We start from the raw sequence: 23,467 nt of genomic DNA on the forward strand, positions 1-23,467 counted from the left end.
AGTTCACTTTGCAGCCATATCATCGTGGAATACATTACTATTTTTCATAAAACTCCTGAAACCCCATCGATATTGTGATGAACTGAAAAATTTTCTGTTATGTGAAATGTAAGTGACACTGTGCACTGTATAATCCGATTTTGGTTTCAGACCTACCATTCTTATGTACTCCAACATGTAATTATTTTCTTTCTTTAATTTCTTTATTTTTATTCCGTTTTTACTTTAGTTTTATCTAGTTTCGAAATATTGCTTACTGCCGATATATTGCCTATTAATTACTTCATCTACTTAAATTTGTATCTCATTATTTATCATTACTGCGATTGTACCAATTGAGCTGCTGTTGCTCACCAAATGAGCTTTTATGTTAACCATGAACAGGAGGTCCCAATTCAGCTTTAACTATGGGACCTCCTTCTGTATACCACAATCTGTATAGTATTCTTATGTAATAAAAATTGATTGATTGATTGATTGATTGATTGATTGATTGATTGATTGATTGATTGATTGATTGATTGATTGATTGATTGATTGATTGATTGATTGATTGATTGAAAGGGTCCTGTTTACTCAGATTACGCTCACGATGCGCATGCCGTCGCACATAACCCAACACCAGCGATTATTCTGATATGTACAGGGTGATTCGTGAGCGTCGGTAGTGTACGAGCCTGCGAGTTAAGATTATGACGAACTGCGAGTGTATTCGTCGAGAACGTTTTCATGTGAACGTTGCTTGTTGCTTTTTTTTTTTTTCGTGGGCACAAGTTCACCCCATAAATAGTTGACTCGTTCACCCCGGCGCTTCTGACAGTGCGATTGCTCAACGTGAAAGGGCAGATTGCTCTGCGACTGACTGATTTTTTTTCTTTTCTCTCCTTATCCTTTCTTCCCTTTTCCCTCTCCCCAAGTGTAGGGTAGCCAACCGGGCACGTCCTTGGCTAACCTCTCTACCTTTCCCTCTTCGTTTCTCTCTCTCTTGCTTAATGTCGCTATACAACGTGACAATACTGTGGACAGCCTATGAGAAAGTCTTCCACGGAAGCGTCTAGAGTGCCAGGCTGGATTGTTATACAGTTTTGTTGCGCTGTGTCTCTTCTGTTTCCAGCTTGGTACGTTCGGCTTATTTCGCGAGAGCTCATTAGAGAGCGTTAGATTAAGGGGACGCAAGCGGCTTGCGTCCCCTTAATCTAAAACTAGGGGCGACGGTACTGCGCATGCGCAGTACCGTAGGGGTCTGCCATGCGCAGACCCCTACGTCTCGGTTTGCGCATGCGCAGTATGGCGGTACCATGGCCCCTAGTTCTTGCGCATGCAAGCGGCCTGCGTGGGCAAGAACTAAGTGTCACAGTACCGCCATACTGCGCATGCGCAGACCCTTACGTTTCGGTTCGCGCATGCGCAGTACCGTCACCCCCAGTTTATGCGTACGCAAGCCGCTTGCGTCCCCTAATTTAAATCTCCCTATTATTAAGTCACGGTGACCGCGTTCGCGAGTCACGAACGCTCGACGTCGTCCTCCCTTCCGCACAGGATGCCCGCGGCGCGCGTGTCTCCGGCGGACGAACCGGCGGCGGCCTGGCCCGCCGCTGACCGCCGGGGACCCGCGGCCGCCGCCCACGGCCTCGGAGGAGCTCCTTCCTCGCCCAGCGACACGCCGCCGGCCACTTCCGGCCACCGACTCGCCTCCTCCAACAACGCCCACCGCACCTCCGACACGGGAAACAAGGCGCCGTGTCCCGTCACGCCTACCAAGGCCACGACGCCAGGTGGGTCGGCGCGGTTCCGTTCGAAGCGCCAGTGGATGAGTCAAGTGCACACAGGGGATTGCTCTTATTGTTGTTGCGATGGCAGTTACATGGGCACTACAGGCGAATTTTTTGCCGTCGCCGTGATGTTCCGTATAAAACTCCAGTGCCATAAGACAGCGGCCGGCGCGTCGTGCGCAGTGGGTGCAGAGGCAAACGTGCAAAGGTAGGCCGAAGAGCTTAGTGGCTAGATGCGTGCCGGGTTCTTCCGCCCCCAATGTTGTTTGCTTGTGCGCGCGTGACACCATGCTTGGATATTCGGTTACCAAGCGAATGTTTGCTGTAATTTATACGGCCGATGAACAATGAACTACGAACCTTGCTTCGCGTAGTTGTTCCATACTGTGTATCGTTATTAATTATTGTTTTACCCATCGGGCGAAACTGCTTTCTTTTATTTTTATTAATCTTTTGTTGTTGTTACTGTTCTTCGATTAATCAAACTGGAAGGTATGCCTCTTTCGCGCCGGCTATTTCGAAGTCTCAATTCTGAGGTAGAATGACTTCGAAATTTTGCACAATGAATTAAGGGGAACGTAGTAGTGGCACACTCCGGATTAATGTCGACCACCTTGGTTTCTTTGACCTGCACCCAAACGCACGGTACACTAGCGTTAGCGCGCACTTCCACCTGCCTGACAATGCCGTCACTGCATCCGGGGATCGAACCCGCAACCTCGTGTTCAGCAACCCTACGCCATAGCCAGCGAGACGTCACCACGGCGGTTGTATTCCCAAATCCCAAGAACACTACTACTCAGGTGGTGGGGGGAGGCATTGAAGGAACACTAAGGAGACAAACTAGATTAGTTAAAACCGATAAACCATTTTTTTTTCAAAAACAATATTGTCGCTTATTTCGCGGTAATATAGTTGGTTATTAGAATATAAAAAGGGGAAGGACAATGCTGCTTTTGAATTGCGTTCCGAAACCCCAACATCGGAAGCTCAGTGTGACGTCAGGAATTTCATTTTTTTTTTCGTACTTAGGGTCATTGTAACCCAGTAGAAGTGCTAGACGCTTGCTAAGTTCAGCCTTTTGTACTTTTTAGAATACAATGTAGTTCTTTCTTACTGATGAAGAATATTAACTATAAAATATGAACTATTATAGGCTCCAACGAACGTCGTTAACATCCATGACGGCGGTTTGGCGCGGGAACTTCAAGGTTGCGCCGCCACCAGCCTTTCCTTTATAGCGTCTTATCTCGCTTGCCAAGCGCCTTGTCACGGTAAGAATGGCTAGTATTGTAGTATGAAGGGTAATTTACACATACAGCACATTCCCGATTAAATCTCTTTATTTGTATCTTTAAGAGAATGCAATATTAAAATGACACCGCACACACTAACAGGTGTCACAAATATTCAAGCAGCGTCAACACGGGTACATTCTTCAAAACCACGATCTAGTTGTTTGGCACCATGCAGGGAATTTATTTTCTCTTTGTTTTTCTATTTTTCTTTAGATGTAGAAACATTGGAAGGTGGGCGATGTCAGAGCCGGCTATCTCTAACTGCCAAATTCGTTACTCAATGAAAAATTAAGATAAAGAAAAACAATAAAGGATCACGAAGCACGATATATAAAAGAAAGCAAACTACAGTACCAGGGGTGGTGTCTGATAAGTCGTTATTGTTAAATATTTACCCGAGCTGGTTCAAGAATGCACCGCGGCGACGACGTGCGTCCCAGTACAGGTTACCGTGAGAGGAAGCCGCCTGAATCCCTAGCCGTAAACGTATACTGCGTTAAAAGGGCAGAGATCACAACTATGTGTTGCACAGGCGAATCCGGAACGCGCCGGTGAATCCTACGCCATGTACGGGTTTAGAATCGGAACGCTCGCGTCTCCTACTGCAAGCCGGCCTCCGCTACAGTGTGACAACCAGCTATGACCGCTGGATACATGACAACAGATTCCACAAAACACTGCTTCAATTCATACACAACACAGGCCTCACAGCACAGGTATAATACACATATACGCTCCAAGAATTATGCCTTAAGGGCAAGTCTTTATCGCAATAAAAAAAAAAAAGAATCCTACGCCACATCACAAACACATCGGACATAAGCTCCATGTGGTTCAATTGAAACGCATGGAACCTAAAAGCAGCTGTAGTATGTCCTTTCCCGCTTTTATTTCTCTGGTGGTGAACCAACGAGGAATGGAAGCGTTAGTAGCACTGACATTTCTTGCCGCTTTAGATTATGGACGCGGTATACGTGAGTGTGCATTGTTGCAAACGGAAGCGCTGACTTGGCCTCGCCGACCGATGCAGACTGGAGCCCCGCGACGACGGTCACCTCCCTCGGTCTGTCGCCCTACCAGCGGCTACTGGAGGCGCTGACCAACGACAGTCGGTGGCAGAAGGACGTGGACCTAGGGAGGAGGGTGGGCTTCTACCGCTTCCGAGGGGAGCTGGGCACCGGCAACTTCTCCCAAGTGAAGGTGGCCGTCCACTGCCTCGTCAAAGGTGCATGCCTGCCTATTCTGACAGCGATTCTGATGTCTTGATGTTGGCTAGAAAAGAGTGGCTTATTACCGCACTACTTTTACGGGGTAGCTTTTTATCGGTACCCTGGGGACAGTACCTCCGCGGTGACTTGCGATAGAACGGCGGTGGGACACCTTTGTAAAATGTAAAACTTTACGAACGTTTCGATAGAACTGGTGCTGGAAGGAGATGTGTGTGTGTGTGGGGGGGGGGGGGGCGTGCTGTAAATTGAGGTCCAGGGCATGAAGGCGCGCGCTTGCAAATTCGGATTAATTCCATTGATACAATCATGTTTTTGTTTTTTTCTCGCTGCGTCGGCTATTATAGAAAATGGGAACGCAGCTTACGCTCCTGTGAGGCAGATTGGGCAGCAGCGAGCGCTTGATCATTTCCGTGCATGCCACAGCGACTAGGCGACCAATGAAATATAATACCGTGTCCGTCGTCAACTACTCGATAGTGGGCTTGTCTTATCTCTGCGACGAGCTACTTACGTGACTCATTCATATAGGTAGTTCTTCGCCGTTGTATTTTCTTTCAGCATCCTAAGTCATTGCCTGCTAATCACCTTCCAACGAATTGTTAATAAAACGTCGGCGAGGTCCCTAGCCATTTTCGTCACCAAAAATAGATCACTCCATCGGCGGCCTCGACAACGTGCACTGCATACTTTACGGCTTCCCTTCAACAAAACAGACACGTCACAAGCGAATATTGAGTCAGGATTGAAGAAGTTGGTTAAAGCGGAATACTATTAGTACTCCAGAGAGAATATCCATGCATCCCTTTCCTCAAATTCCCCCACTGCTTACTAACTACATTTTATTTCATATGTTGAAGCCCCTTATGCGACACAAGCCGATACCGCTTTCTTTTATTACAGCGAGCAGGCATTAATACAACATTCGGCGGCAGCCCTGTACTCCGATTGTACCATCCGCAAAACGGCTTCACCAATTTCTCTTCCTCACAGGACGCCGCCGTTTCTTTCCCTTTCGCCACGTCGCCGGCTCTCGGAGGCCATGTTCCGCCGTCGATACGTTTACAGCTCGCCGCCAGACGGCGACAACCACGTGCGTCCATAAAGCGACCACAATGAAACAAAGCGCTATGGGGACACAATACGTACGAGGTGCTCCTAGGTAGATGGCAAAGTGTAATCGTTCCGAAATTTACAATAGGAAATGCGGTTGCTTGCTTGAAATAAGAGGTACAATCGGGACAGTCAGTCGTACAATCAGTCGTACAGGATGATATGGGTTGAGCAAGTTTTAATGTGAGGGAAGCTCAGAGTAAAATTAATTTAGAAGAACGACTAAGGAATAGGAAAGAATGTAAATGGGTTGCAGGGGTGTTGTCGCAAATGAAGAGTGTTGGGTCACGGAGTAGGAAAAGAACTAGGAAGCTTACCAGATAGTGTGAGACCGACATAGTATATAATCGGCGTGGCAACAAAGAACGTTGAACGCAAAATCAGAGAGGCTGGGACAATATAATGAGAGGCAGCAACGGAAAAGAAAGCGGCTATGAGTGACTGCCTTAGAGGTAAGAACGAGATCAGGAAAGAAACAATGATAACTCAAAGAGAAGCTCATCAATTTTAGAAGCGAGGTCAGTGTGCCTTAGAACGCGTAGTTAGGTTAGGTTAGGTTAGGTTAGCATTAAGTTAGCAGTAGCATTAGGTTAGCAAGAGATGTACACAAAGGAAGAACCACGTGCTTGCTGCGGTAAAGCTAGGGAAACTGTAGAACATGTTTTTATTAGAATGCGACGATATCTACACAGCTGTCGGCTTAGCCTGCGCTGGCCTCCTTGAAGTCCTTGGGTTCAGGGATAAGAGAGGGAAAATAAACATGTCCGCATGAGATATTAGTAAAAGGCGGTTGGGCCGTTTGGTGGCAGAAATGTACTAGCAGAGAGACTAAAAGCAACGGGGGCATACAAAAACAGTTCCCATTAATGGCTCAGAAAGTTTGGTGTTGGGAATGTCTTGTCTGTAAAAAAAAATAATAAAAATAAGATAGGCAAAACATTCGACAAAATAAGAAAAAGTGCTTGGTGGCGCCCACTGCACCGCTTAAAACCGGACGCTCATAGCATCCATCCATCCAGCGGTAGCGGAGCAGCAGCAAAGTTAGAGCGGCAGCAAGTTGCTTTCCTATAATTTAACTGCCAACAAAATCTCAACTGCGATAAATTTTTGTACAGATATACCCGGCTCCTCCTGTTTTTTGCTTTTTTTTTTTTTTTTTTTGGCTCCTCTCGCTCTTTCGGCCGTTCTCGTGGTTAATGGTCGATAATCGATTGTCGGTGGTCGGACTTGGAATAAAAAACTTTCGTTCGCTCTCTCACTCGCTCGCTCGTTCGTACTATTCGCTTGCATTGACGATCATCATCGATGGTTTCTGTTTTACTTTCTCTCGTATGCTATAGCAAAATACTTGCTTGTAGTTGGTGACATTTCGGATGCTGACTTGTGTAATGTTGGTTCATACGGGCTACGCCTGCTTATTTTCGCACGCGTGTGTTCGCGCGTGCGCGTGTGTTTGTTTCGTGATTTACCCTGTTCTATACCCGGCTAGTTCTTGTGTTATCTCTCGTGGTGTTCTGCTCTATATCCTTACACCCTGCCCGCTTCGGCGCAGAGAAAGTGGCCGTGAAGATACTGGACAAGAGCAAGATGGACGCCAAGACGCAGCGCATGCTGGCGCGCGAGATCGCCAGCATGGAGTCCCTGCACCACCCGCACGTCATCCGGCTGTACGAGGTGATCGAGACGCTGAGCAGGGTGCACCTGGCGCTAGAGTTCGCGCCGGGGGGCGAGCTCTTCCAAAAGATCACCAGCGACGGCCGCTACCCGGAGGAAGAGGCGCGCATCGTGTTCGCACAGGTCGCCTCGGCCGTCAACCACATGGTGCGTGCGTGCCAGTGGGCAGCCGCTCTCGCCGTTTCGTTTGCGCCGATTATAACGCTATTTTTTTTCACCCGCCCCCAATCCTTCATTTCATACCGTGCGAACAAGCGGAAAATAAATCATTAGGTCGAGCAATCACTGTTATACATGCACGGCATCCGTGACTTGTCCAAGTAGGCGGGGCACTGGACAAATCCGGACGCACAGAAACATATGGTACGAACGGCAACGTTACGAAATAAAGCGCTACTTGTATTTTAATTATTAAGTGGAAAAATATCGGAAAGTAGGCGAAGTCTGAAATACCACTCGGGAAAGAGAAAGGAAAAGAAAGAACAAGCCGAAAATAACAGCAAGTTATGCGCGCAATATGCCACAAGGCACAACCACGCAACTTGTCGTTAGGCTCCTCTAGCGCTAATTTGAGTTAATCCATTAGTGTGCGTTATTTCACGAAGAAATAAATGAAACAGAAACCCATCTATTTCTACAAGAAAGCACTCAACGTATCACCTTCGCGCGGCCTTCTCTTTCTTATAACAGACGCTGTGTGTCAGGGTCGAAAGATAACGTTCTTCACAATACAATGCCAAGAGCTCTTACCGCGTGCTTTACTGAAAGTTTCAGTACCTCTTTACGAGCAACTAATGTTCATGTGTGCAAGGCGACGAAGCGGTGTCAGATCATTTTGCTAGGACTGCTATAGTCCTCTTGTAATCATCTGACACTAACAAATGCGTCTAACAGTTCATCATCATTTTGCGAAAACACCACAGAGACGGCTCGTTTGATTGCGTCAAACATATTTAAGGCACTTCAGTGGTCGGCAGACTGCAATAGAAATCTGTACACTTGTCATAACATACCATTACTGGAGAGAGTTCAAAACTTGGCTATACACGTTATAGCGCCGACCATGCGCAGTTAGCCCTTCGGCTAAGTTCCAGCGATGAAGGTAACGCGGAAAGCGCTTGCTATGACGTGTACAGACGCAACATGTACAAACAGTGTCAAGCAAGGGCCCCGATCCTTAGTTCAGTCAAAAACCTCGTCATAGCGTATAACAAAACGGGATATAACGAAATAACGGATTTAACGAAGTAAGCAACATCCCCCTTGAAATCGCCATAAAAATCCAAACTGCAGTACATGCAACAACGGATACAACGAAGTAATGGATATAACGAAGTAATTTTAGCTCCTATTTCGTTATAACGAGGTTTTAATACACTGCGGCGACATGCCCTCTCCCGCAGCACGAGCTGAACATCGTGCACCGGGACATCAAGGCGGAGAACGTGTTCATCGCGGGCCACAACCTGGTCAAGGTGGGCGACTTCGGCTTCAGCACGCAGCTGCGCTCCCGCGAGGAGGCGCTGAGCACCTTCTGCGGCTCGCCGCCGTACGCGGCGCCCGAGCTGTTCCGAGACGAGAGCTACGCCGGTCCCTGCGTGGACGTGTGGGCCCTGGGCGTGCTGCTGTACTTCGTGGTGACCGCCTGCATGCCCTTCCGGGCGCAGACGGTGGCCGCGCTCAAGAAGCTCATCCTCGAGGGACACTACGCGCTGCCCGAGTACCTGTCCGAGCACTGCAAGAAGCTCATCGCCTCCATACTGCAGGCGAGTCGCGTCGGCCCCATCCGTCGCGTGACGGAACACCGGCGTCAGAGGCACGGCGCCCTGACTGAATCGCATCGAGCCCACGTACCGTACGGAGTCGAGCCGAATCCAGCTTGGCGAGCCGCACTCGGTGTATATCGCGCTAGCCGAGCTTTTTTTCGCGCTGTCCGAAGAGTCCGCCAAAGCGTTCGCCACCCGATGCGCTGGAAGTCTTAGACGATTCGCAAGAGCGACACAGATGTGCGCAGGAACAATCCGGTACCTCGCATGACTGGTCGTACCAACAAGATTCTGACAGGTTTTCAACATATTGCAATAGTTGGAGCTGCCGTGTTTCTTGTGCGTTTTCCAGCGGAACGGGCGGTTTTGACGCACACTTGTTTCGCCTTCTTCTGGGGCGTCTCGCGCGAAGTGTTTTACCCGTGGTTGCCCTTATCTACGGTTAATATAGTCTTTCTCGCAATTGGCATCACATTGCTAAATATAAACATGGATGAATGAAATCAACTATAGGAGGGAGCATTACGCCACGCGGCCAGCGTTGACTAGCCCACGCTGCCTGAAGCCATCCCCTTCGCCTCTTCTCTATCAAAGAGTAGGCCCAACACGTGAACAAGCGCTTGGCAGACTAGGCCCAGAGTGCTTGGTTCCCGGTAGGTTTTAATCGAGGCGCACTGGTTCGGGTACTTTGCCAGGCGCTCTGTGCGCGAACGTTCTCTCCTGATATGCTTGTGCAAATTCGGTTGTTTAGTGCATGCACTTATCGCAATCCTTGCAACTTGCGAGTGCGGCAGCTGCACGTTGCAGATGCAACCGGTCTTAATTTTATTTTTATTTTTTCGAAGCGCGTGCGCCAAGCGCAGTATTATTACGCGTTGGTGGCATGATCACGTGTTGGTGACATGCCCACCGCGACATCATCACGTGTTGGCGACGACTTTTCGTGGCCTCAGTATTGTTACGTAATGCTCCCTCCTAGTTTTTTTGTTTCCCTGTTCCATGCATAGAAAGATGCCCAGCAACAAAACTAAAAGGATCCGCACACGTGTCACTCCTCTGTCACTCAAGTAAATTGTCACTACACAGCGAAGCTCTTTCTAACCGCTGATAAATTTTACCCGAGTCAAATGCACCCTGCAGAGCGCCCTTGGATTTGGCGCAGTGCGACCCGTGAATTGGTGTAAGTGTGCACAGTTAGTGTGGCCCGATGGCTTACGGGAGTAGAGAGATCCCTGTTGAAGACTAGGTACCGCCGCAGCAGCGGAAGTGCGCTTCGACGTCGACGGGACCACGTGGCCAGCGTCCTTGTATGCGAATGAAAGAGAAATACGTACTCCTTTCCTTCCCAACGGCAAAGCCTTTTCCAAAAGAAACAAACCCAATTTACGCACGAGGGTTGCTAAGCCCTGGAGCGGCACTATAATCACTTCTGGGGACGACCCTTCCGGCGCGCAAATTGCGCGGCTGATATCGGAACGTCGTCATTAAAGCAGCGACGGACACATCTACCATAAGTTTGGCTTCCACGTCGCATAGGTAGTGAGGGCATTGACAGGGTGTTCGTCGCTCCAGCAAGCCGTCACGCTGCGATCATTAGCGCAATGATTTCATTTATTTTGACGAAGACTGTGCGTACGGACATACTATGTAAAACCACGAATGAAAGGGAAAATTCTAACTCACCCGAGTGTAGTTCGCAGCCACAAAGAAAACTCATACGATTGTCCGACCTTGGTCTGTGGATCGAACCCGGGGCCAGAGCCCTCTTAGGGCGATCACATTACAACCTGAGCCATCGGGAAACAGATTGATTCAGAGCTAACGGTAGGGCGAGGCCGACTTTATCGACAACTTGAAGCGCTGGAACACTGTATAAAAAATCGCAATCATCAGAGTCATCATCATCAGAAGCAGCAGCCGCCTAATTTTATGTCCACCGCGGCACGAAGGCCTCTCCGAGCGATCTCCGGTTACCTGTTTTGCGCTGATTCCAAGTTGTGCTTGCAAATTTCATAATTACATCACCCCTCCTAACTTTCTGTTATCCTCGACAGCGCTTCCCTTCCCGTTGGCGCCGATTCTGTAACTTGAATTGTCCATCCGTTATCTGCCCTACGCATCACACAGTCTGTACAGCTTCATTGTTTTTTTTCATTTAATGTCCATTAGAATATCGGCTGTACCCGTTTGCTCTTTGATCAACGCCACTCCCTTCCTGTCTCTTAACGTTAGGCCTAACTTTTTTCGTTCCATCGCTTTTTGAGCTGCCCTTAACTTGCTCTCGACCTTGTTTGTTAGCCTCCAAGTTCCTGCCCCATATGTTAGCACTGGTAGGATGCAATCATTGTACGCTTTTATTTTCAACGACAGTGGAAATCTGAGAGGATCAGGATATTTTAATGCCTGCCGTATGTACTCCCCCAACCCACTTTTATTTTTGTGTAAATTTCCTACTCATGATCAGGGTCCCCTGTGAGTAATTGACGCCGATGAATGTAGTCCTGCACACAACCTAGAGGCTGTCTGGCGATCATGAGTTGCCAGGCTATTGCCTTGCCTTGCCGGGCTATTGAACATTACCATTTTCTTCTGCATATTGGTCTTCCATAACCATATTGATCCTCAACCCAACTTTCACACTTTCTCGGTTAAGGTCCTGAAATATTTGTCGCTATTCATCAGTATTGCTGAACAGGACAATCTCATCTGAAAACCTAAGGTTGTTGTATACGAAATGTAAGTCACTAAATAATAATACGTTGCAATTAGAGCACGTTATGCGGTCATTAGTGACAAGTAAGAACGAAAAATGTCCCAAAAGTGGAAATTATCAATAAAATGACACCGCGCACTCGACATGGAGCAGACCTCTTTTCCAAAAATCACTGCCTGGCAAGCGGTCATCGCTGCAAGCACACCATTGCTGCAGCGAAGCTTGATTCACGTTGACTGTTCAGATGCTCCCTGGTGGATCCACTTTATGAGCTTAGACATGCTTTTATTATTGCGATATCGATTATGTGGACACTCTAGGCACATATCCGCCGTCGCCGTCGTAGTGACGTTCCGTATAAAGACCAAGTGTGACAACATCGCAGCCGTATGCTGTAGGTGCGAGCGAAAGCTTGTGAGGGTAAGCCGAGAGTGGTGGCTTCATGCGGCGTTGTCGAAGCGTTAAACCTTGCTTTCAATGCTTCACTTTCGGCGAACTTCTTTGACACCCCTACTTCTTGGAATAACCTGTATCACCATCCCTGCCCGATGACTAAGCATTAAACCTGCATTGTTTCCCCGTATTTAGGAGTTTTATATAGGATTCGGGGCTTTTAATGAAATATGGTCTAACAGCTTTACATGGACCTTGAAATGCGTGTAGTTTAGATGAGCAAATTTGGCTCAACCTTTTCATGGAGGCCCGACGCGTAGCCGCGGCATTCGAACTGTTCTATCCAGGCGGACCAGTCACTGCGCTCGGTGAAGTCGAAGGGTTCCTGCGGCTTCAAGCTAGCCAATTTGGCGCGAAAATGCGGCACATCTGTCGCCATGTCAGATACCGGGCCGAGTGTGAGAAAGCCATGAATGCTTATACGCCATTCACTAAATAACAGCCCACAGGTCCCGTGACCGGTCACTACCAGTGGTCCCATACTGGGGAACTTTGTATTATAGCTGTTGCTGCTGCTGAGCAGCGGAGAGTCGCAAAAACTTGGACCGCCTTCCCAACAATACACGTCTAAACAAAACTGTGAGCAGCGCGATTCTGTTTTTCCAATCCGCAGGTGTGCCCTCAAGACCGGCCCACTGTAGCGGACATCGGGCGCTCCGAGTGGCTCCGGGGCCAGCGACTGCCCGAGGGCTACGCCCGCTACAACATGTACCCGACGCTCGACCCGGAGGCCACCGTCTCGGAGGAGGAGCTCGAGACGCGAGCCCACCTGCGCGAACTGGGCATCGGCGAGGAGCTGATGCGGGACTGCGCCGACAAGGGCGCCCGGAGCGCCGTCACGGGCGCCTACCGCATCGTGCTGCACAAGATACAGACCGCGACGCCGACGGCGCTCGACAACGTGGACAGCGAGTCGGCCGGCACGGCGACGGGCACCCCGTCGCCCGGGACGCACAAGGCCGACCGCGTCTCCCTCGGCCCGGACAGGCTGTTCTCGGTCAAGAGCCGAAAGTCCCGAGCGTGTGTCGTGCTATGATGCGTCGCTTTCTGTGAGCCTCCGCCGCGAGAGCGACCGTCGCGATGCACCGGTCCGTCGTCGTGCCTGAAACGGCTTGCGCCAAAGCGACAACGCCGGCCGGGTGTAAGACGTTCGTGCAGATTCCGTTGCCGAGAATGAGAAAAGAGAGGCGTTAGCGTGCCAACTAGGGTCTCCCTCTGTATGGACCTTCCAAACACCTACAGCCAGAATGCCCTGTGCCATCGCTACCGTTTGGCGCCCTCACCGGTGAGCACGGCACGTATGTTATCATCGTGCATTACTCCACAATCGTTTCACTTCAACAAATGCTACGTCTTCTAGACGGTGCCACATAAACGTGTATGAGGCCTACGCAGACATATGCGTCGGGCCTTCGTCGACAAGAACGACCGTAGTTCTCATGGACGCACAGCGATGACAAATCCTCAAGGCGTGGGCAGTGCAGAAGCGACCCTGTAAGGGAACATGTAAGCAGCGACTTCGTTCGACGAGCAGCTGAAAGACATTCACAGAGGATGTGTACAGTCAAGCGAGTCTGTTCTATTCAGAAAGCTGGCTTTTCCTCTGGAGTCAATGACGAGCTCACGGCGTGTGAAGCGATGCAACAACTTTTGCCGTATCTAGGAGCCTCTCCATATGCAGCCATGTCGCGGGAATGACTACAAAAACGACCCATCCCTTCTCGCTGAAGCTTATGCACACGACCGAGCTACAGGATGGAGGAAATGGCCCCCACAGCATCCAGGACACTTGTGTCAGAAAACGCAAGAGTATCTTTGAGAGCGGCCCTGCGGAAGTTATCCTTGATGTGTAACTGCCTTGACAGCGAGGAAATTAAGGCATATCACAGGCCAGAACAGGCGAAGCTTCCTCTTAACTGGAGATCCAGGATTCTCAATGCCTCATTCCGGTGCATCTGTGGCACATTGTCTATCTTATATTTTATGTTGTGTAGATATTTGATGTCACTGGCGTGACTCCGATGTCCCCATCAGTGTCACGGAAGCACAAGAGCTCATGAGGGGTATTACAACCTCGCTGCCTGCGATCAGCAAGGCACACCAAGTCTCGTTCAGTAACAATATGTTAGCCACGTGGCCCTTCTTAAGCTGTCACAGCGCCCTGGATGATCGGATGCATGTAATTAACAACGATCAAAGCAGGGAAGGCGAAGCCTGGAGCTAATGTTTCACAACGATAACACTTGTACATGATCTATCAGCACTACAACTCGCAAAGACGGAGAATAAGAGAAGATCGCTTGCATCTGTCAAGGCGAAAGTTGGCTCCAGGCTGAGGCTGACCCTTGGTACGGATGCACGCAGTCATTCCTGTTGATGCGTCGGGCAACCATGTCCGATAGGTGGGTTTTATACGATGCTACGGACGCAAAGTCGGCCATTTATTTGCGCCATCGATAATTTTGCAGATGGTTGAAAACATAGTAAATGCATTCTTTTTACTTCGTTTTACAAGATGAAGTGGCGAGAAACAACAAATTAAAGAAATTTGGTTGTGGATGTGTTCGACTCTGTAACTTTACCAAATATGTCGAACGAATCTTAGCGTGTTTTGCAGTTCGTCATAAGTGGGTTTGACTGCCTTACTAGGGCATAGTGCAGGCGACCGCGAGTTGCAGTCACGCTTTCGTTCCGCCCAGGTGCCGCGCACGGAGCGCTCGTCCCCCCACTACGGCACCGTTGCCTCATGGCCTCCGAGACCTGCGCGTGTAATCTAGGAGGCCATGGTTGGGCACGAGTACTTTTACCACCGCCCGCACATGGGATGCCTCTTAAAATATGAAAGACACTTCCAAGACGTACGAAATAGTTCACGCAGTCCAAGCTCGCACGTGATCGCACGACATGCTATCACGAGGGCAATCTGTCCCCGTGGTTTGCCTACCGTTCGGTGTTGTAACGGACTACAAATAAGAGCCTCGGGGAACAATGGCGCCACGTCGACAATTCCCAAGGCCGTGACAGGTGCAAAATGCCGCGATGTACCTGGCATCACACGTGCGGTGAACCATGCCGGCCACGTATTTTGCACTTTTATGAAAAACATCCAAAGTTTACAGCTACTTTTGTCGCTGTCGCTTTTTTTTTTCTTGACTGCGAGTGAGCCAAAGCCTTCCCCCTCCCCTTCTTCAACAGTGTCAGACGCTTTTCGGAGTTATGAACAGCCGAGCCATAGCCCACCAGTTAATTGCTTTTGTTAACATTCGAAAGATAAGCGTTAACTACACTGCACCTCCTGTGCACTCTTACTTCAGAACTTGTTAAAAAGGTTGTGACTTCGAAATGCTTAAAGGTGCACTAATAAGAAAGCCAAAGCATTTCTTTTTCGAATTTGCAAGAAGGTAAGGCTTAGAATTAGCGGAGTCTTCATATTTAAAGAAGTATTGCAACAGTTTTTTAACGCGGTAAGAAAACGCTCGCAACATACTGGCAATCTCGCCGAGAAAGTGCGATCCAAATGTCCCACTTTCGCACAAAATCCCACCAACGGTCACTCGCTCTCTCCTGTGGTTTTCGAGGCTCCCTCATCCTACGTCCTGCCTATGACGTCATAAGCCTGCACGACAGCCCACAGACGCCATCCGTTTGAGTTATTTCTCGAGCGAAAGCTCCCGTACCCACGCGCACACCACGGTTGACACGTACCGCCCGTCTCCTTTGTCACTTTCGCGCAGCTTTGTCAAGTGCAAATCATCAGTGCACCATGGAATGAAATAAATAAATAAGTTCCCTGACTGGCATCATACTCACTCCAGTGTGTGTTATCGTCCTTGAAAAAAAAAAAGAAAGGTTGTTGTAATGCCTCTTTAATAAAAGACGTAAAAATAAATACAGTAATGGAGCAGCGGTGATGTCATGGAGCAGCGGTGATGTCATGGAGCAGCGGTAATGTCATGGAGCAGCGGTAATGTCATGAACTTTGCAGCGTCTCTCGCGACTGAGAAATTGTGTACTAAGTAAAAGAATGTTACATTACATTTTATAACTAGAGTGGACTCTAGCTGTCAACTTTTATTTAACGTTTTCGCGAAAGAGGGCCATAATACATAAACATAGCGTATATTGTGACATCACAATGACGTTATAACCGCTATGTTTTGGCGAGAAATTCAAGAAGGGCAGTTTCAGCCTTCTTCTCAAGCAATGAATCTTTTTCCAACTAAGAGTCGCGAAACGGCCTTTTGGAAGCGCACCCTGCAGGTCTAAAACTTAATTAATCTTTCGCATGATGTACAGGTTTCGCAAGACTAACCTGTACGTCATGTTTGCAGTGCAAGCACCTTCAAACACAAATGACACAACCTGCATATACAATCATTAAAGACTGCAGAAGGCTGGCAAACGGGCTTAGGATGCATGATACCCCTGAAATTCTGACCTGTTATGGAAGTTTCAACCTTCGTCACACAGAAAAAAAAGTTTTAGTCGAGTGTGCATCCTCTGGTACGGGCTTTTCCGTGGTTCGTCTTTCAAATATACATATATTCTTACTTGTCAGACTGTGATCTTCAGTGTTATACATGGCGCTCGACTAAACAATATTTGTAGCGACAAGTTGTCAACCCCTTTCACTGTTGCAAGCGGCATCGTGACATGAACAATGTGGAGTGTTCTGTTTGTACACGTTAACCGTCACTCTAATGTGATTTCTGTTTCGGGCAGTTGTGTGTCGCAACAAATGTTTGATGTTCCAAGAAGCAAATCTTTATTTGTCTGTCGTTCTGCTGGCGTGTGGTGTCCCCTGTGTTTCGTGACACTCACGAAACAGAAATAGTTGAAACGATTTCGTTTGTGTCACGTTGTTGTTTTAGTGCAGATAATGTTGCCACATCTTTACCGTAAACACCGTCTCTATTTGACCACGGAGATGCATGGCAGAAATGTCATTCATTATTAGGTTGTTGTTCACCCTCGGTTAAGGGTAGTAGTAATTGTTGCCACATCTGTATCATTAAAACACAATCTCTATCTGATCAAACATGAGCACGGTGGAAAATTTATTTCGTGTCAAGTTGTTGGTTCATTGTAGATAGTGTTGTCACATCTGTACCATAAACACTGTCCTTACCTGACCCTTGAATTGAGGATGTTCACAAATTTCATATAAGCATGAGCTTCGCATATTACAACTGACACAAAGTCGTTTTTCCCTGTTAAATCTTTTGCACAGCACCCTGCAGTTTCTACGCAACACTTTGGCCAGACTTCATGAAATACTATTAAACCAACATTCACTTTGAAAACTGCACAGAATTATACCTATATCACAGACATGCCAACAAAACAAAAGTATGTGCCAAACCTGCTAATGTTGGTTATCCTTCCGCATACCAATTGTTTTCAGTCCAGGCAACCCTTTCTGTGCACAGCGAACAACGAATTTTCGTAGAGACAGACTGCTACGACAAAGTTCTATGTGCCATTATGCTTCCACAATAAGAGGCTTTAAATTTTTATTCCAATGTTTCGATATTTGCAACATCCGAAGAGGCCCTAGAGCACTGTTCTCTCCACTTTGCCTCTGTCACCGACTTTGCAACCGTTGACTGCTATTTCTCCACCAAAATTTATTTTGTTGCGTAAACCAAAAGCCAACACAGGCCAGTTTTTGTGCATGTTGGTGGCAAAGTGCTTTCATAAAGGCAAACAAAATTGACCGAAAAATCGCCGTACGTGTCACTACCTGAGCCTATGCTATGTCTATGTCTGCCATCACTCCAAGAACAGATGACACCCATTTGGGGCGTATCTTGCCTCCAAACAATAATAGCAATTGGGCTCGTGTGTCATGCCCGGTGTTACCAGGTGCACATGTATGTATTAGTGTAACGCAGCCTTCCTCACAGGAAAGTAGTGAGTCCAGAGTGTTAAATTGAGGAAATGCATGCAAGACACATGATAATCATTGTTTTGGAGAAAGATAAGCCTCAATGGGGGGTGTAATATTTTTTACAATGCATCCAATGTACTAGCAAACATGAGAAGGAACAGTGAAGCATTATAGATAATTTCGGTCTAGATAGCTTGTTCCAGGGCCACTTCGGGTATTAAATCGCACAGATTGCTTATATATTGAATACTGTTTGCTTGCTCAAATTTTTTCAATGTGTTCAACATAGGCAGAACCTACTGTCAATAATGCTTTCGAGGAATAAAATGTATGGACCCAATGACACATATATGACTGTTTTTTTACATACTAACAAGTTTTTACGAAGAGCTCCAAGCACATATATAGCTACCATGCAGGTTTGAACTTTACAACCCTATCAGAAGCTACAGGTCTTTTTCAGTCTACATGACTGCTACAACCTTATCAACAAATGCGACATACAAAGACTCATCTGCCACTCTCTCCAGCTGACTTCGAGATGAGTTGTTAAAAAAAGTTACGCATACACTCCATCTGATGTACACACACCATCTGATGCTACATGAGAATGTTTGCTTTCGAGCGCTCTCACAGTGCAGTTTAAATTCGGCTGATCGAAATGGGGCACTCAGAACACACTCACCTGGTTCATTCAGGGAGCCATGCTCCAGCTCAGTGTGCTCAGAGGCGCTCTCACCTTCGAGCTGGCAGTGCAACCGAGATGCAACAAAAACTGGATCACGTGGCTACATCGGCTGCTCTGGGAGCACATAGCACAGTCTACTGGCGCAGGCTCTCTCAGGCTCCAGTCTCGAGAGGGCTGCGCATCGTTGCAAACCAGGGTTGAGCATGTTAAGCAATCAGTCGAATGTGCCAATTAATTATATATTAATTAATTAAATGTAGTCAGTGGCCTCGGAACGTACAGCTGCCGTACTTAAACAGAATTTCTGTAGATGCGCCAATCATTTATGTTCGCTCATTTCCATGACGTCACAGCCAGTGGCAAGCTTCTCTCAATACCAACGTATCTTACAAACTGTGTTTGGGAGCGCAAACGCACAGACCGCTGGTGCAGTGCAGTTTTGTGTGTGTTTCTTTTATACTGAATTCTTAGGCTGTCACCATGCGTTGGGAAAAGAATATGTCCTCCACATTTCTCAATTGCAGCAGAAAGCAAATATGCCATTAGGAGTATTCCATCACTGCAGCTCAAACCTTCATGCCAACACACAAGCAATATGCACTTGGCCACTGTAAGCAGAGCCCTTTACACATTTGCAGGACACAATTTTGCGAAATGGTTCAGTATTCGCAATACGTATATCGTCCATCTCTCCGTGTTTCTTTCTTTCTCAGGAAATCAGGGAAAAGTTCAAGAAATCAGGGCAGGGCACCCGTGTTTTTCGCTGTTGACCCCGAAGCCCGTCTCCTGTTTCCCTGCTTGTAAGGTCAATGCACACACTAATGCATACCTTGTGAATCTCTTCGGTATGTATGTTGGCTTTCGTGACACACACAAGTCATCACAATAACTAGTCACAATTCTGACAGCTGTCTCGGTACTTTTGTGTACGCTTTTACTTTACTTTGGGTCATAACAGTTAGGGCAGATGGCGGTCGTCGAGCTCAAATTTTACCTCATGGGTTCTTGTCAGAGAGGATTGCGAATGGTCTCCTGGGTTTCGTGCCCTGGTGGGGTGCAAGTACACCTCCCGACGGCTGCCCAAGAGGGTTTGCGTCAGATGCACCAGGAGACCAGGTTGCAGCCAGTGCTACTCTTAAATAAGTAATGTGCAAGTAATTATTTATGTAAACGAATGCTAAATAAACGAAGTCAGGAAAATGTATACGAATATTCTGTGTACTCGCATCATCTCCCCGGCTCAAAAGAAGTACCGGCTACATCTACTCTACAATACATTAGTGTAGGTATTTGGGCTTGTTGGTGTAACAGGTTGCAGTTTTTTCCTGCAGCGCAAATAGCAGAAGGGTGTAGCAGAGAAGCAGAGACACACACAGGCTTCACTACATTGTGAGCTACCACCCTATATTTTGCCAACTTGAACAGAATGCGTGTACCTCAGGGAAATGTTCACTGCTAATACTGCTAATACAAAAACAACCACAGAGCCTGGGCAAATTTAGAAAATGTGAACTAAGTATCATCTAAATAGTTAATATAACATAATATTTACAACGAGACCCATATAAGAATAACTGTGTGCCAGGATTGACTTTGAGCGAAGCACCTTCCTAAACTTGAGATACAGAATACCTCCTGCAAAGTGCCAGAACCTTGGCCTTCCAACATCTAGCCTGCTTTTTAGAACTTCCGTGCACAATAAATTATGCCACCTGCCACAGCTGGTCTTACACCAGATCCTTTTTTTTTTTCGTGACATTTGCAATTTCTTCGTGTTCTATGAAAATCGAGAAGCCACTAATTTCGTCAAAATATTCTTTTACAAAAAGTAATTTTCACCGAAGGTAAAGATCAAAGGGCGATAGTAACTACAGCAGCCTAATCTGAACTGATGTGGTTTAATTAATGACCAAATGCAACACAGGCACCGTGAGACACTCCATGGTGGAGGACTCCCAATTAATTAAAGCTACGTGGAGTTCGTTAATGTGTATCCAATGTGCGGTACACTAGCGTTTTCAGTCTGTGCCCACAAGAGTGTGGTCGGGGCGAATGAAAGTCAAGCACCATGCGACCTCGTATAAACAGCAGCAGAATGTCGAGTACCTGCTGGAAGACTGCTGTGGATGACTGGGAAGCTGAGCATGGTCGGCACTGCGTATTTCATGACATCTTTTGCAACGTAGCCAATAAAGCAGATAGTAAAGGAAACTTCAAATTTCCCTCCTACTGTTATAGTAAACTAAAGTTAAATTGCGCTGCGTCTTTTCTTTACGTTTTGCGCTAATTCCACATCTTTCATTTCATATTAACACCACCTCGTTGGTGTAACCCAATATTACACTAGAATATTATATTCTAGTACACTGTAACTTGGCCGGTAGCCGACAGTTGGTAACAAGTCAGGAAGAAGTCGGTGGGCGACTTAGTTGGCCAGACAAACGAGGGCCATGGTCCGCTCATGCCTAGCCACTGACCACGTTGGCAGAAGGTCAGGCCTTTGACCCAACGTCCTAGGGTGACGTAGTGCCATGGGTTGCTCCCACAGGTCGGTAAGCGAGCGTGGGCCAACCTCATTATGAGGTCGGGGGCCGACCTCTACGGACCTTAGGGGTAGGAAGGCCGACCGATACGCTTGTGAAAAGATTGTATAAGTTCACAAATAAATGTGTTCGCTGACCGAATTCTAACATACCGCCAATCTGAAGCCCGATACTCTATAACCATTAGGCCACGGATGCATAGCATACCTTGTGGGGTTCTCATCCCTGCTGTTGGGACAAAGGAACGACAACACAGTAGTGCAATCACAAGGGCATTTATTGCACATTTGATAGACTAATGCCTGCTAGCCGAGTTGCTATCCACAAAACTTGCCGATGGGCGCGCGACAAATCGCGGAAGTCCGACTCACCGCGACCGAATAACGAGCGAATATGTTCGCCCAATGCTGGACACTATCGCCTGGTCGTTCGCGCGCACGGTCACGCGAACGGTGACGCGTTTGAACGATCGTGTTCGTCCATTCCGGGATAGGCCTCGCGAGGCGGTCTCGCAGAAGCATGGATCGGCGCACACGCAGAACGTTCGCGCCGCTTGCCGATCCCGAGCCAAAGAGGAAGAGCCTTCTTTTCGCGCCCAAGTAACCCCGCCGTTAGGTGGCGTTAGCAGAGCAACACTCGCGTCATCTCTCGTACTACCCTGCAAGCATACCGGCCCCCGCAGTAAATCCACGCGACGAAGCCGGATTACAGGAGACGGGAGCTATGCGAAAAAAACAACATATCCGGGGACGCGCGAGAGTCGCGCATCCCCGCAACCTCGACAGGTCTCGTGCAAGCCAGCACATTGAAATGCTGGTACATGATTTAAAATAGGCCCGCAAAACGTCATCTGAGACTTTTTAGAGAGCCTGGAGGTAGTAACACGAGCTAGGAAAAAAACCTTTTCTTTAAGGTGCGAGGCCAACATCGTTTTTGGTTCCTGGGAAAAAGATACATTAATGTATAAACTGGCGTTGTATTGAATAAATTGAATAATGAATGAATTTAAGTTTAAGTTTAATGACTTAAGTTTAATGCCGAACCTTATTTTTGCACTTGGTTGCTGCTGCTGCTGAAGTTCAAAACCACTTGGCAGTCACAGCGGCTAGATCAGTTAGCCAGCATCACCGACACTTCTGTAACGTCATGCCGCGAACACTGTAGCGCTCTGGTAGCGCTGTTCTCTCTTTCTACAAAGGCAAGTACTCTTGAATTAAAAATATCTGTTCAAGTGTTAACAGAATAATATTCTGATTTGTCTGAGGGGCAGAATGCACGTGTCTACTGTTCCAGCTAAGCTTGAGACGTCAGTGCTTTAAGTAAAGGCTGCTTTCAATGTTATTACGAGTCATGAAATGTAGCATTTTCTCGCTGAAACTCAGCATATATTTCAGCTCCTCAGCGTCTGAGACATGGGATAATGAGGCGAGACAGTTTGACAAACAATTCTAATGCTTTCTTTTTTTACTTTTTGATTTGCAGGCTGCCTTGATAGTGAGCCGCTCCAAGATGTAAATGCAAGCTGCGAGCTCCGTTGTGAAGCCCTGGATCTTCAGTACCCAAGACAAAGAGGGCGCACTGAAAGGCTGCAGGCAGGTTAGGCAGGGTGCAACTAACGGACTTGACTGAAGTTAACTGAACTGACTTTTTTATATTATCAGTATATACATTTTATATGGTAAATATATCGAACAACATTTATTTTAAACAGCATTTACAAAACGTCCCTACCAAATAAAGTATGCTTCCTTATTTCTGCAGTACAATTTTAACCTAGTCTCATGCAATTAAACAAGTCAACAAGGTTGAGTGCTTCTGCCCCGTACGGTTTACAGATCTTTCTAGAGTAAATGGATCAAAAGCATTCGCTGTATTCTGTACTCGTGTGCGCTGACCTTACACTACTGATTGCATTACAAATACATATAGGTGTTTTTTTTTAGCTGCACCAAATTGTTTTTTAAATGCCTGTGGCAGATAGTACAATTCTAACCCTCGAGATAAATTACTTAATCAGCACGGCCATTCTACGAAAAACCGGAATTCTTAATGGAATAACGTAATTGCACTAATCAACTCTGTCATTAAGTACTTTGCAGCACATATTTCACTTCTCGAATAGTAGCTAGTAGATAGTATGCCTGTGACGTCACATCCGCTGCTGTCGTCTGCTTCCGCCATCTTGGGGTGCCTTATCAACAGGCGCTCGCATAGGCCCATAGGTTCCCCAAGATGGCGCTGCCGAAAACCGAAGTCGCGGAGTACCATTGAATGACGTACGTGCATACTATGTATAGTAGCTAGCTAGCTAGAATAGCAGAGTATCCACTT

The 23,467-nt window shown here is 47.4% G+C and overlaps 1 protein-coding gene across 1 annotated transcript in view; it reads left to right on the forward strand.

The window, feature by feature from the left end:
* The window catches only part of LOC142560415 (serine/threonine-protein kinase NIM1), a 72,283-nt gene extending 56,292 nt beyond the window's left edge, over window positions 1-15,991 (forward strand). Inside the window, exons 3-7 of the mRNA XM_075672511.1 lie at window positions 1,540-1,775; window positions 4,101-4,295; window positions 6,962-7,230; window positions 8,487-8,849; window positions 12,629-15,991. Of these exons, the coding sequence (XP_075528626.1) occupies window positions 1,541-1,775; window positions 4,101-4,295; window positions 6,962-7,230; window positions 8,487-8,849; window positions 12,629-13,051 (1,485 nt within the window). The 5' untranslated portion in view covers window position 1,540 and the 3' untranslated portion in view covers window positions 13,052-15,991. The remainder of the gene's footprint in view (window positions 1-1,539; window positions 1,776-4,100; window positions 4,296-6,961; window positions 7,231-8,486; window positions 8,850-12,628) is intronic.
* The last annotated feature ends 7,476 nt before the right edge of the window (window positions 15,992-23,467 follow it).

The sequence above is a fragment of the Dermacentor variabilis genome, chromosome 10, assembly GCF_050947875.1.
Source record: "Dermacentor variabilis isolate Ectoservices chromosome 10, ASM5094787v1, whole genome shotgun sequence".
NCBI classification, from domain to species: Eukaryota; Metazoa; Arthropoda; class Arachnida; order Ixodida; family Ixodidae; genus Dermacentor; species Dermacentor variabilis.